At 41.9% G+C, this 14232-nt stretch overlaps 1 protein-coding gene across 2 annotated transcripts in view; it reads right to left on the bottom strand.

The window, feature by feature from the left end:
• Positions 1 to 14232, bottom strand: part of DNAJC5B (DnaJ heat shock protein family (Hsp40) member C5 beta) — a 93109-nt gene that overhangs the window by 4724 nt on the left and 74153 nt on the right. For both annotated transcript variants that reach the window (XM_061438867.1, XM_061438869.1), the window contains exons 4-5: positions 13657 to 13870; positions 9070 to 9241 (exon numbers count right to left, since the gene is read on the bottom strand). In XM_061438867.1, the coding sequence (XP_061294851.1) occupies positions 9070 to 9241; positions 13657 to 13870 (386 nt within the window). The remainder of the gene's footprint in view (positions 1 to 9069; positions 9242 to 13656; positions 13871 to 14232) is intronic.

The raw sequence follows: 14232 nt of genomic DNA, 5'->3' as shown, positions 1-14232 counted from the left end.
TTCACAAAATAGAACTTCTGATTTGTGATATCCATTACCTTTATCTTTCAAGCTTTAAATTTTCCAAGACAAAAGGGAGGGATGGGCAACCTGCCAAGATACTGTCTTCTCTTTGCTCCTAGTTGATTAATAATAGAATTCCCCTGTGTTCCTAGAAACCCACTGGGATTTTATTTTTATTTTGAGAAAGAGATGAGCATAAGTCTACAAGTTCTAAAGTTTGCAGAGACTATTGAAGATGCCACTGTTTTGAACTTCCTTCCTTTATTTCTTAAGGGTAGAAGTTGGGTTACACCCTTTTGCATGGATGAAACAGACCCAATAACCCAAGTAAATCTGCAAATGCCACCCTGTACCACGACTCTTAACCAGAAACTGTGGGGTATGTTTTTGTGGTTTGTAGCAATTCTGTGTATAATTACTGCTAGCCATACTCGTGTAGAAGTGGCCTTAGAGATAACTTCTGTAACTCAACATCCCAATTTAATTGCTTAAGAGACTTGAAGATCCACACCAGACATGGTGTCACACTCTATGAATGTGTCCAGTGTGCTCTGATCCTGGAAGCACTGGGTGATGGAGGGGCAACAGGGTTTCAAATGTGTATTCAAACTTAGTCTGTAGAAAAATTCTTCCAAATTTTACATCTTATATATGAAATAAGTTGGATAGGAGTTTTCTTAAATTTGATAACATCCCTAAAAAGTTAGACAACTTTATCAATAATGAGATGTAAAATTGAAATTTTTCTAATCTACCAATAATAAAAAACAAATTTTGAACAGACATGCTAGAGGAAAGACAATTATTTTTCTATTGCCCCTACAGTAAATGATGTTAATGAAATTGCTATTAAAGAAAGAGGCAATGAAAGAAGATGTACCCAGAAAGTATGGCAGGGAGTACTATAAAGATGTGCCAGGCAGTTAATTAAACTATTGCTATTTTTCAAAATTTGTGACATTTAAGATGTTTATGAGTTTTTAAGCCTTGCAATTTTTTGTAATTTCTTTTTTTCATGATAGATATTCGCTTTCAGATATAATTTTGTATTTGTAATTTTATGGTTTTTTTTTTCTCCAAAAGGACTGTACAGATTGTGTTATGTTTCTGGCCCTCAAAAACCTAGAATAATTGTGCATTAAAATACTTCAGAATAGGATAGAGCTTTTCCTTTTGGTTAAGGCTTATAGTAACACAGTCAAATGGGTTCATGATTTACTTAGTCTGTAATCTGACCTTTGCAATGGAACTGGTAGCTCTGGAGTGTCAGAACTGAGGACAGGGAGTGGCACATAAGTTCATCACCAACAACTCTGTAGGAAGGAAACCTGGGTGGCATTTGGCACTGAGTATGTGTTTCTGTTCCAGAAAGGAAATCTTCTACAGAGAAGGTCTGCTGAAATGACTGGGTGGAGCTTTTGTCTAATTTAAAAAGGAAAGACTCTGTGGCTCTTCAGAGAAGAGTGAAACACTGGATTTGTGACATCTAGATTTAATTCACCCAGTTTTGGTTTCCACGCTGTAAGGAAAGATAAGGACAACACACGGGCTGACAGTGACGGTGCTCTCCTGTGTCACTGCTCCTTTCTGTTCTCTGCCTGTGATGGACTGGGTTGATGGATATTATAGGAGATCCCAGTGACCCCTGACATGACCTAATGTCAGTTTTCAGAACTTTTCAGTCACTCAGCTGTGTCCGAATCTTTGCAACCCCATGGACTGTAGCACGCCAGGCCTCCCTGACTATCACCAGCTCCCAGAGCTTACTCAAACTCATGTCCACTGAGTCGGTGATGCCACCCAACCATCTCATCCTCTGTCCTCTCCTTCTGTCTTCAATTTTTTGCAGCATCAGGGTCTTTTCCAATGAGTCAGTTATTCACATCGGGTGGCCAAAGTATTGGAGTTTCAGCTTCAACATCAGTCCTTCCAATGAATATTCAGGACTAATTTCCTTTAGGATGGACTGGTTGGATCTCCTTGCAGTCCAAGGGACTCTCAAGAGTCTTTTCCATCACCACAGTTCAAAAGTATCAATTCTTCAGTGCTCAGCTTTCTTTATGGTCCAACTCTCACATCCACACACGACTATTGGAAAAACCATAGCTTTGACTATATGGACATTTGTTGGCAAAGTAATGTCTCTGCTTTTTAATATGCTGTCTAGATTGGTCATAGCTTTTCTTCCAAGGAGCAAGCATCTTTTAATTTCATGGCTGCAGTCACCATCTGCAGTGATTTTGGAGCCCAAAAAATGAAGTCTCTCACTGTTTCCATTGTTTCCCCACCTATTTGCCATAAAGTGATGGGACCAGATGCCATGATCTTAGTTTTCTGAATGTTGAGTTTTAAGTCAACTTTGTCACTCTGGTCTTTCACTTTCATCAAGAGGCTATTTAGTTCCTCTTTGCTTGCCATTAGGGTGGTGTCATCTGCGTATCTGAGGTTATTGATATTTCTCCCGGCACTCTTGATTCTAGCTTGTGCTTCATCCAGCCCAGCATTTCACATGATCTACCCTGCATATAAGTTAAATAAGCAGCATGACAATATACAGCCTTGATGTACTCCTTTCCTGATTTGGAACCAGTCTGTTGTTCGGTGTCCAGTTCTAACTGTTGCTTCTAGACCTGTATACAGGTTTCTCAGGAAGCAGGTCAGGTGGTCTGGTATTCCCATCTCTTTCAGAATTTTCCACAGTTTGTTGTGATTCACACAGTCAAAGGCTTTGGCATAGTCAATAAAACAGAAGTAGATGTTTTTTCTGGAATTCTTTTGCTTTTTCAATGATCTAACAGATATTGGCAATTTGATCTCTGGTTCCTCTGCCTTTTCTAAATCCAGCTTGAACATCTGGAAGTTCACAGTTCACGTATTGCTGAAACCTGGCTTGGAGAATTTTGAGCATTACTTTGCTAGCATGTGAGATGAGTGCAATTGTGTGGTAGTTTGGGCATTTTTTGGCAGTGCCTTTCTTTGGGATTGGAATGAAAACTGACCTCTTCCAGGCCTGTGGCCACTGCTGAGTTTTCCAAATTTGCTGGCATATTGAGTGCAGCACTTTCACAGCATCATCTTTTAAGATTTGAAATAGCTCAACTGGAATTCCATTACCTCTACTAGCTTTGTTCGTAGTGATACTTCCTAAGGCCCACTTGACTTCACACTCAAGGATGTCTGACTCTAGAAGAGTGATCACACCATTGTAGTTATCTGGGTTATGAAGATGTTTTTTGTACAGTTCTTCTGTGTATTCTTGCCACCTCTTCTTAATATCTTCTGCTTCTGTTAGGTCCATACCATTTCTGTCCTTTATTGCGCCCATCTTTGCCTGAAACGTTCCTTTGGTATCTCTAATTTTCTTGAAGAAGACTCTAGTCTTTCTCATTCTATTGTTTTCCCCTATTTCTTTGCACTGATCACTGAAGAAGGCTTTCTTATCTCTCCTTGCTATTTTTTGGAACTCTGTGTTCAGATAGATGTATCTTTCCTTTTCTCCTTTGCCTTTAGCTTCTCTTCTTTTCTCAGCTATTTGTAAGGCCTCCTCAGACAACCATGTTGCCTTTTTGCATTTCTTTTTCTTGGGGCTGGTCTTGACCACTGCCTCCAGTACAATGTCATGAACCTCTGTCCACAGTTCTTCAGGCATTCTGTCTGTCAGATCTAATCCCTTGAATCTATTTCTCACATCCACATTATAATTGTAAGGGATTTGATTTAGGTCATACCTGAATGGTCCAGTGGTTTTCCCTACTTTCTTCAATTTAAGTCTGAATTTTGCAATAAGGAGTTCATGATCTGAGCCACAGTCAGCTCCCAATCTTATTTTTGCTGGCTGTATAGAACTTCTCAATCTTTGGCTACAAAGAATATAATCAATCTGATTTCAGTATTGACCATCTGGTAATGTCCATGTGTAGAGTCTTCTCTTGTTCTTGTTGTAAGAGGGTGTTTGCTATGCCCAAAGTATTCTCTTGACAAAACTCTGTTAGCCTTTGCCCCAATTCGTTTTGTACTCCAAGGCCAAATTTGCCTGTTACTCCAGGTATCTCTTGACTTCCTACTTTTGCATTCCAGTCCCCTATGATGAAAAGGACATCTCTTTTGGGTGTTAGTTCTAGAAGGTCTTGTAGGTCTTCTAGAACCGTTCAACTTCGGCTTCTTCAGCATTAGTATATGGGGCATAGACTTGCATTACTCTGATAGTGAATGGTTTGCCTTGGAAATGAACAGAGATCATTCTGTCATTTTTGATACTGCATCCAAGTACTGCATTTCAGACTCTTTTGTTGACTATGATGGCTACTCCATTTCTTCTAAGGGATTATTTCCCACAGTAGTAGATATAATGGTCATCTGAGTTAAATTCACCCATTCCAGTCCATTTTAGTTCGCTGATTCCTAGAATGAATTCACTCTTGCCATCTCCTGTTTGACCACTTCCAATTTGCCTTGATTCATGGACCTGACATTCCAGGTTCCTATGCAACATTGTTCTTTACAGCATCAGAATTTACTTCCATCACTGGTCACATACACAACTGGGTGTTTTTGCTTTGGCTCCGTCTCTTCTTTCTTTCCGGAGTTATTTCTCCACTGTTCTCCAGTAGCATATTGGGCACCTACTGACCTGGGGGCTTCATCATTCAGTGTCCTATCTTTTTGCCTTTTCATACTGTTCATGGGGTTCTCAAGGCAAGGATATGGAAGTGGTTTGCCATTCCCTTCTCCAGTGGACCACATTTTGTCAGAACTCTCCACCATGACCCATCCATCTTGGGTGGCCCTACATGGCATGGCTTATAGTTTCTTTGAGTTAGGCAAGGCTGTGGTCCATTTGATCAGTTTGGTTAGTTTTCTATGATTATGGTTTTCATTCTGTTGGCCCTCTGATGGATAAGAGGCCTATGGAAACTTCCTCATCGGAGAGACTGACTGTGGGATAAACTGGGTCTTGTTCTGATGGGTGGGGTCATGCTCAGTAATTCTTTAATCCAATTTTCTGTTGATGGGCAGGGCTGAATGTCAATTTGAAAGTGAAAGTGAAGTCACTCAATCGTGTCCAACTCTTTGGGACCCTGTGGACTGTAGCCCACCAGGCTCCTCTGTCCATGGGATTCTCCAGGCAAGGATACTGGAGTGGGTTGCCATCTCCCTCCAAAGAGAAGATGCGAAAAACGCATTGGTCTCATCATCTTTACCCATGGAGGATCTTAGTTCCCTAACCAGGGATCAAACCTGTGTCCCATGGACTGGGGGCATGGAGTCTTAACCACTGGACCGGCAAGGAAGTGCACTGGGCCCATCATTCTTAAGCAAGTTATGCCAAAGTCCCTGGCTCTTTCCTGAAGAAGAGTTTACACATATATTTTTCTGTTTCACCTACTCACAAGTAATATAGTTTGCTTGCTTTTTTTGGTATGTATGCCCCATTAAATATGTGTCCTTTGTATCCCAAATTAAGCAAAAGAAAGTTGTAATTGTATTTGACCATGGGCCTACAATTTGGCCGCAGGGGCAGTAATAAAAAATGGTAGGAGCAAATCCCATCTGCCACACTGGCCACCTGCTGGTCCCCATAGGAAGGAGTCACAGCTGGCATAGACATCCCTTCTGATATCCCAACCCTGAAATGGTCTGAGACCAAGCCAGGTTCACATGACTCCTTTAAGCTGGAGTCATCGCTCTGTCGCTCAATCGCTCAGTCATGTCCGACTCTTTGCAACTCCATGGACTGTAGCCTCCCACGCTCCTCCGTCCTTGGGATTTTCCAGGGAAGAGTACTGGAGTGGGTTGCCATTTCAGGGTGGGCAATTATTGGATATTACTTAGCATCATATTTGATAGGGAATTAAAAGTACCTCGAAACCTTTAAACAGTCTCTGCTCTGTCTCATGTCATGGAATTTATGCTTCATTGTCATCAAAAGAATCAGTCCACAGAAGTGCATCCTGCATCACTGTCTGAGTACTTGCTCAGTTGCTTCAGTCATGTTTGATTCTCTGCAACCCCATGGACCGTAGCCCACCAGGCTCTTCTGTCCATGGAATTCTCCAGGCAAGAATACTGGAGTGGGTTGCCATGCCCTTATCCAGGGATCACTGCCTGAATTATCAAGTAATTCTTTTATTTCCAGACTTCTCTGTGACTTAGTGATAAAGCCTATTATCTAGAATAATGATCCATTCTGCAGGAGAAAATGACAGTGGCATTATGGCTGCAAGACAGAGAGGACAATGGCAGGTTTGCCTCCAGTTTGTTTAAACAAAGGCATTTCCCAGGGAGTATGGAGTATTCCTGATGTTGTGAATTCTATGAGATTTTACCTTTCTTTACATTTTTTTGTTCAGTGAGTGAACAAGGAATATACCATGGCCATGCATACACACTGATAAATACATGGAGGTTGTTTAGCAAACAGTCCCATTTGTAGGATGACATTCTTTATGCTAGCATGGTTCGAAGCTAGCTCTGAATGTGTGGATATGAAGGAAGCCGAATTTCCAGGAAAGGCTGCTGCCCACCAGTTTTACCCAAATGCATTTTCAAAGTAATCAAAAAGAAGAAAAGTCAAGGGTTGCTGACTTCTCTTGATGTTCGTTCCCTTCTATTTGAATAGAGATCCTAACATAAGAGAAGTGAAAAGCAAAGGAGAAAAGGAAAGATATAAACATCTGAATACAGAGTTCCAAAGAATAGCAAGAAGAGATAAGAAAGCCTTCATCAGCGATCAATGCAAAGAAATAGAGGAAAACAACAGAATGGGAAAGACTAGAGATCTCTTCAAGAAAATCAGAGATACCAAAGGAACATTTCATGCAAAGATGGGCTTGATAAAGGACAAAAATGGTATGGACCTAACAGAAGCAAAAGGTATTAAGAAGAGATGGCAAGAATACACAGAAGAACTGTACAAAAAAGATCTTCATGACCCAGATAATCATGATGGTGTGATCGCTAACCTAGAGCCAGACATCCTGGAATGTGAAGTCAAGTGGGCCTTAGGAAGCATCACTACAAACAAAGCTAGTGGAGGCGATGGAATTCCAGTGGAGCTATTTCAAATCCTGAAAGATGATGCTGTGAAAGTGCTGCACTCAATATGCCAGCACATTTGGAAAACTCAGCAGTGGCCACAGGACTGGAAAAGGCCAGTTTTCATTCCAATCCCAAAGAAAGGCAATGCCAAAGAATGCTCAAACTACCACACAATTGCACTCATCTCACATGCTAGTAAAGTAATGCTCAAAATTCTCCAAGCCAGGCTTCAGCAATACGTGAACCATGAACTTCCAGATGTTCAAGCTGGTTTTAGAAAAGGCAGAGAAACCAGAGATCAAATTGCCAACATCCACTGGATCATGGAAAAAGCAAGAGAGTTCCAGAAAAGCATCTATTTCTGCTTTATTGACTATGCCAAAGCCTTTGACTGTGTGGATCACAATAAACTGTGGAAGATTCTGAAAGAGATGGGAATACCAGACCACATGATCTGCTTCTTGAGAAATTTGTATGCAGATCAGGAAGCAACAGTTAGAACTGGACATGGAACAACAGACTGGTTCCAAATAGGAAAAGGAGTTCGTCAAGGCTGTATATTGTCACCCTGTTTATTTAACTTATATGCAGAGTACATCATGAGAAACGCTGGACTGGAAGAAACACAAGCTGGAATCAAGATTGCCAGGAGAAATATCAATAACCTCAGATATGCAGATGACACCACCCTTATGGCAGAAAGTGAAGAGGAACTCAAAAGCCTCTTGATGAAAGTGAAAGTGGAGAGTGAAAAAGTTGACTTAAAGCTCAATATTCAGAAAATGAAGATCATGTCATCCGGTCCCATCACTTCATGGGAAATAGATGGGGAAACAGTGGAAACAGTGTCAGACTTTATTTTTGGGGGCTCCAAAATCACTACAGATGGTGACTGCAGCCATGAAATTAAAAGACGCTTACTCCTTGGAAGGAAAGTTACAACCAACCTAGATAGCATATTCAAAAGCAGAGACATTACTTTGCCAACTAAGGTTCGTCTAGTCAAGGCTATGGTTTTTCCTGTGGTCATGTATGGATGTGAGAGTTGGACTGTGAAGAAGGCTGAGTGCCGAAGAATTGACACTTTTGAGCTGTGGTTTTGGAGAAGGCTCTTGAGAGTCCCTTGGACTGCAAGGAGATCCAGCCAGTCCATTCTGAAGGAGATCAGCCCTGGGATTTCTTTGGAAGGAATGATGGTAAAGCTAAAACTCCAGTCCTTTGGCCACCTCATGCGAAGAGTTGACTCATTGGAAAAGACTCTGATGCTGGGAGGGATTGGGGGCAGGAGGAGAAGGGGACGCCAGAGGATGAGATGGCTGGATGGCATCACTGACTCGATGGATGTGAGTCTGAGTGAACTCGGGGAGTTGATGAGGGACAGGGAGGCCTCGCGTGCTGCAATTCATGGGGTCACAAAGAGTCGGACACGACTGAGTGACTGATCTGATCTGATCTGAACATAATAGGGCTTCCCTGATGGCTCAGCAGTAAAGAATCTGCCTGTGACACAGGAGATATGGGTTTGACCCCTGGGTCAGGAAGATACCTTGGAGGAGGGCATGGCAACCTGCTCCAGTGTTCCTGCTTGGAGAATCCCATGGACAGAGGAGCCTGGTGGCCTATAGTCCAAGCCAGACACAACTGAGCACAGCATGAACCTAAACTAACAGACTGAAGTGCTTTTCCTGGGATAAATATCTACTTTGGCTGTCCTACCCCTGGGATTCCCACCCAACCTCCCTGGATCCATGGTTCACTCTCTCATAATGTGACTATGAACCTTTGCTCTGTGATCAGCATATCTCATGGCTTCTTTCAGTGTCAGTTTGTGCTTTTTTTCTGTGACTGGTAAAGATAAATTCCTCTTATCTTCCTTAAAACAAGTACCAAGGGAAAAAGTCTGTGGGATTCTTCCCCCGGTTTGGTTGTTGCATCTCTCTCACTTTGGCAATGACCATCACCATGGGACTTGGTGCTTGGCCAGGCACGTGAAGGGACACCCACTACTCTATTCTCATCTCACCCCACCTTTTGCTATGTCTGTCTTGATCTGCTCCTCAAGATCCTCTGGAGACACGTAGAAGTCCTCTTCTGGCATCGATGACTTAGTCCAGCAGCGTCCACAGCAGCAGTTGCAACAACAGCACAGACAGCAGCAAAAATAGCAGCCGGTCAAGAGGCCAATGATGACAAACAGAGTCTAGAGGAAAGAGAGGCAAAGCAAAACAGGGGTGAGGGGTACAGGGGTGTAGGAGATCCCAGAAATCAAGTGTTCTGCCCATGTACCTCCAAAGACCTGGAGGCATCACAGTTTTCATCCCACAAACTACATAGTCACCCTCATTCCTTATTCCATGGAGGACTATCTTTTCTGTTTCCTTGGAAACAAATTTCTCATAAAGTTTTGCCTAACGAGCCAGGAACAAGTGACTTGCAGTCAAAGTCATGAGGTATGACATTTTCTTCTTTATTCTTAAGTCACAGCGATCATTATTAAGAGCAGAGCAAACAAAACAAACCGGAAAACATACCCTCTACAGGTCAGACAAGCTGACCACGGGCACTGAGCCACTCTCACCAAAGAAGAGCCACGGATAGCCAGCCCTGCCACCACCTTATTCTCTCGGTCACCAAGTCCTGCAGTCTCTCTCTTCGGGACCTTTGTCTTGCGCCACCCCACCCTCCCCCACCCCTATCATCTGTATCCTGAGTGGTTGGGCTTTAGAACGGAGCCCCTTATCCTGAAAGGCTACCCAATCCAGTATTCTGGCCTGGAGGATTCCATGGGGTTGCAAAAAGTCGGAAACAACTGAGCGACTTTCTCTTTCCCTTTCCCTTATCTGCTCTGGACACTTCAGTAGCCTCAAAACTGACCTACCTGTGGCCACTCTTGCCTCTAACCCAGCCTACACATCACTGCTGGAGTTTTCTGATGTGCGTGTTCTCATGAACCCATGCAGCAACACTTCTTGCCTTTTAGAAGAAGCTGGAGCTCCTTATTAGTGGTCGTCTGGCCTCTCCCAATGCCTCCCCTGCACCAGCATGGCTCCCCTCCTGCCGTATTTACCGTAGCTCTGCTCTCCCTGTGGACTCATCTGCCTGGACGTCCCCTGCCCCACTCCCTAGTCATCTTAACAGATACCCATTCCGTGTGTAAGTTTATCTCAGCGATCCTCTCTGTCATCTTTCTGGAAAGCCCACCTCCCCCAGAACAGTTCCCCCTGGAGAAGGGCATGGCAAACCAGTCCAGAATTCTTGCCTGGAGAATCCCATGGACAGAGGAGCCTGGTGGGCTACATCCATGGGGTCTCAAAGAGTCAGACATGACCAAAGTGACTTAGCACTCATGCACCAGAACAATTACTCCCTCCTTTGTGCCCCAACCATACTCCATACAAATGTCCACCGTAGTCTTGTTTTGTTGACAAGACAAAACTTTTCAATTATTCTGAAAAGTTTAAGACAGTGATCAGTTTATAATTCTGTCTCAGACCATGAGCCTCTTGAAGGCTAGAACTATATATTAGTCATCTTTCAATCCCTCCTCTACTTCAGGGTTTAGTATTTGGCGTGTGGTAGACAAGAAATACCTACTGAATGAATGAATGTATTGATTGATTAGTAGATAAACAAATGATTTTTTTCCTCCTAGTGCACAACACCAGGATTTCCCCATGAGCATATAAAAAGTTTCCTCACTAAATTCACCATAGTTAAAGATTAAAAGATTATACTCTCCTAATCTAATCTGCAGTGAAAACAAGGCAATGTTTGTTAACTGAGCAAAATAAGTTTATGATTTTATTAAAAATATGTTATTTGAAAGTGGAAGTGATTTTATACACCCTCACACCTACAGTTTTTTTGCTGTGGATTCTCTGCATTTTCATAGAGTTGTAAATTTCTTAAATTAGTCTGAAAAGTACAAAAAAGCTTCCTCCTCACCAACAGCCTCTAAGACCCTCCTGTGCAGTGTTCTGGATCTGTTTCTCCAACATGCTACTCCTTTCTTTACCTACTGTTGTCCTTTTTGCTTTTCCTATTCCATTCCCAAATTTTTTCTCCTCTCTGAAAATTTCCTTTAATACATGTTTTGTTCTTTAGTTATTCCAGCTGGATTGCTTGCCTATTTCAGAAATAACCTTGCCTTATCCTCACAGAGCTTAGTGTAGTATAAGATACAAGTAGGTGTTCATTGTTTTTAAAATACACATTTTCAAATTGGTACACTAATTCATACATGTAGTGCATACTTAAAACATGATCATCATGTGCTGGGGCACTCTGATTGATACTGTGCAATGAGGCTTTGGCACAAGCAGAAGGGAAGGTAGATTTTTTTTGTAGCCTTATTTTTAAAGAACCACATCAGGAATTATTTTATGTATATCTCTTACACTGTTCTTCCCAAGTGGTGCTAGTAGTAAAGAACCTGCCTGCCAAGGCAGGAGACATAAATGATAGGGGTTCAGTCCCTGGGTTGGGGAGATACCCTGAAGGAGGAAATGGTAACCCATTCTAGTATTCTTGCCTGGAGAATCCCATGGACAGAGGGGCCTGGTGGGCTTCAGTCTATGAGGTTGCAAAGGGTTGGACAAGACTGAAGCAACTTAGCACACATATCTCTTATACTACTTACAGCTTCTGCTTAACTCTATGAATTTTGATCAATTTTGTCAACTTCCTGGACAAGGGAATTGATTCTACTTTTTATCCATGTAGGCTCCAATATGCAATCAGGTACTAGTGTGTAATTACATAGAACTCTGGACATACCTTCCCATGGACATTATGTCATATCTGAAGGTTAGGTTCCCAGGTAAGCCCACAAAAACCTGTATTTTACATAAATGTTCAATCTATCATCATAAGTGACATTGACAATATTTACATTCTCATTCCAAGTCCCACATCCTCTGGGCAGAAATTTGTCTCCCTCCCAAGTCCTCAACAGTAAAGAAAGGGGGTTTCAGTGGGAACCCCACTTATCCACAAGAAAAGGAATTCTGAGGACTGTAGAAGGCGAAGGAGGCTTTAGTCTGCAGACTTGCTCTCCCCATGAAAGTGAAAATGTTAGTCATTCAGTCATGTCTGACTCTTTGCGATCCCATGGACTGTAGCCTGTCAGGCCCCTCTGTCCATGGGATTCTCCAGCCAAGGACACTGGAGTGGGTTGCTATGCCCTTCTCCAGTGGATCTTCCTGACCCAGAGATCAAACCCAGGTATCTTGCATTGCAGGCAGATTCTTTACTGTCTGAACCACCAGGGATATCCTCTCTCATCCTGCATATGTACAACCACTCAATTTAGCAAGATTTATTTTTGTGGAAGAAGGTGGCAATCAGAATACTACTGAACATGACTCCTGACTCTGGAGATCTGCAGTTTCTTAAATTATTTGTTACAATGCATGTGAATTGAGTTGTAACGTGTCATGTTACATGGGAGTTCATGTGATTTCATAAGATGTATGAACCGTAAACTTACTACATGCACATGAAGTGTCCAAAAAGAGATGCCAATGGACTATATGTATGATTCAAATGTAAATATACTGTAATCAGAAGGTAAGGATATGAATAGTCGTGTGTGTATGTGCTCAGTTGTGTCTGACTCTTTATGGCCCCATGGACTGTAGCCCACAAGACTCCTCTGTCCATGGGATTCTCCAGGCAAGAATACTGGGGTAGCGGGTTGCCACTTCCTACTCCAGAGGATCTTCCTGACCCAGGGATCAAACCCAGGTCTCCCTGGCTCCTGCACTGGCAGGCAGATTCTTTACCACTAGCGCCACTTGGGAAGCCTGAATTCTAGTAAACAAATACGAAATTATCATCAAACATGCCTATATGAGGAATTCCTAGGAAATCACACTACTGTCAAAAGTCAATTCTGATTGCACTAAGTCCTAGCAATGCTGCCTTTCTCTTGACTAGCTATCATTTTTCTCCCTCTCTCTCCCTCTCTGTCTCTCTAACTCAGTGTCCTCCACCACTTAATTCTCACCTTTCCCCTTCATTTCCTTCTCCGGTACCTTACATCAGGCTTCACATGAACCTATGACATAATTTCCATGCATTCTCCCTAGCATTGTGTTCACTGATGTAGCCTGTGCTATAGATAGGAAAGTACATAGCTAAATTTGTCCCATAATAATTTTTAAACAGTTGTCACACTAATTAATTATTTTTGGTTTTCAGCAATGAGTCAGTTCTTAATTAGTCATTATGGGAGTAGGGAGGGCAGTCAGAATTAACCTGAAGCTTCAAATTCAAACATAATTAATGTCTAGAAGTATTTTAAGTCATGCTGTATTTTATAATCATTTGGTAAGCTAAAGCAAAAATGATCCTTAAATATCATAACAGCTTTCAGTCCAAGTGATAGCTCTTTTATTAATAAGAGTTTAGTAATAGGAGTTGGTGATGGACAGGGAGGCCTGGCGTGCTGCGATTCATGGGGTCACAAAGAGTCGGACACGACTGAGCGACTGAACTGAACTGAACTGAACTGACCTGAAGGTTAGGCTTTCTTTAAGATGGAGTCTAAAAGAGTGAATAATATCATGACCTTTCAGGAAATTTTTTTCAAGGGAAACAAAAAATCCGATTCACCTTTGCCCACCAGCTTGACAGCATGAAGTAGGTATTAACGTTTTCATCTCCAAATTGCTCGGCCACATAGAGTCCCAGTGATCCGTATTTGTCATAAATGTTTCTTTTTGACATGTCAGTAAGAATTGTGTGGGCATTGTTGATTTCCTTAAACTTTTCAGCAGCCCCTGGATCATCTGGATTCTTGTCTGGATGGTGTTTTAAGGCCAATTTTCTTTTAAAATTAAAAAGAAGTGAGGAAAAGTGTTATTCAACAGGAATTACAATGACATTCTAGAAGGGCATTATTCATTTGTTCATCTTTTATATATGTAAATACCCGACATGATAAGTTTCACAATAATATTGATTTAACTAAGCAAGGTTTCTTTTAAAATTAAAAAGAAGTGAGGAAAAGTGTTAATTCAACAGGAATTACAATGACGGTCTAGAAAGGCATTATTCATTTGTCCATCTTTTACACATGTAAATACGACATGATAAATTTCACAATAATATTGATTTAAGCAACGTTTTGTTGTCAACTCGTGTTTCTAACGTATAGGCTCAGTAGTACTGTTTTCCCCCTCACATCCT

Source organism: Bos javanicus, chromosome 14 (assembly GCF_032452875.1).
Source record: "Bos javanicus breed banteng chromosome 14, ARS-OSU_banteng_1.0, whole genome shotgun sequence".
In the NCBI taxonomy this organism is placed as follows: Eukaryota; Metazoa; Chordata; class Mammalia; order Artiodactyla; family Bovidae; genus Bos; species Bos javanicus.
This window is presented reverse-complemented; position numbering and strand designations above follow the sequence as displayed.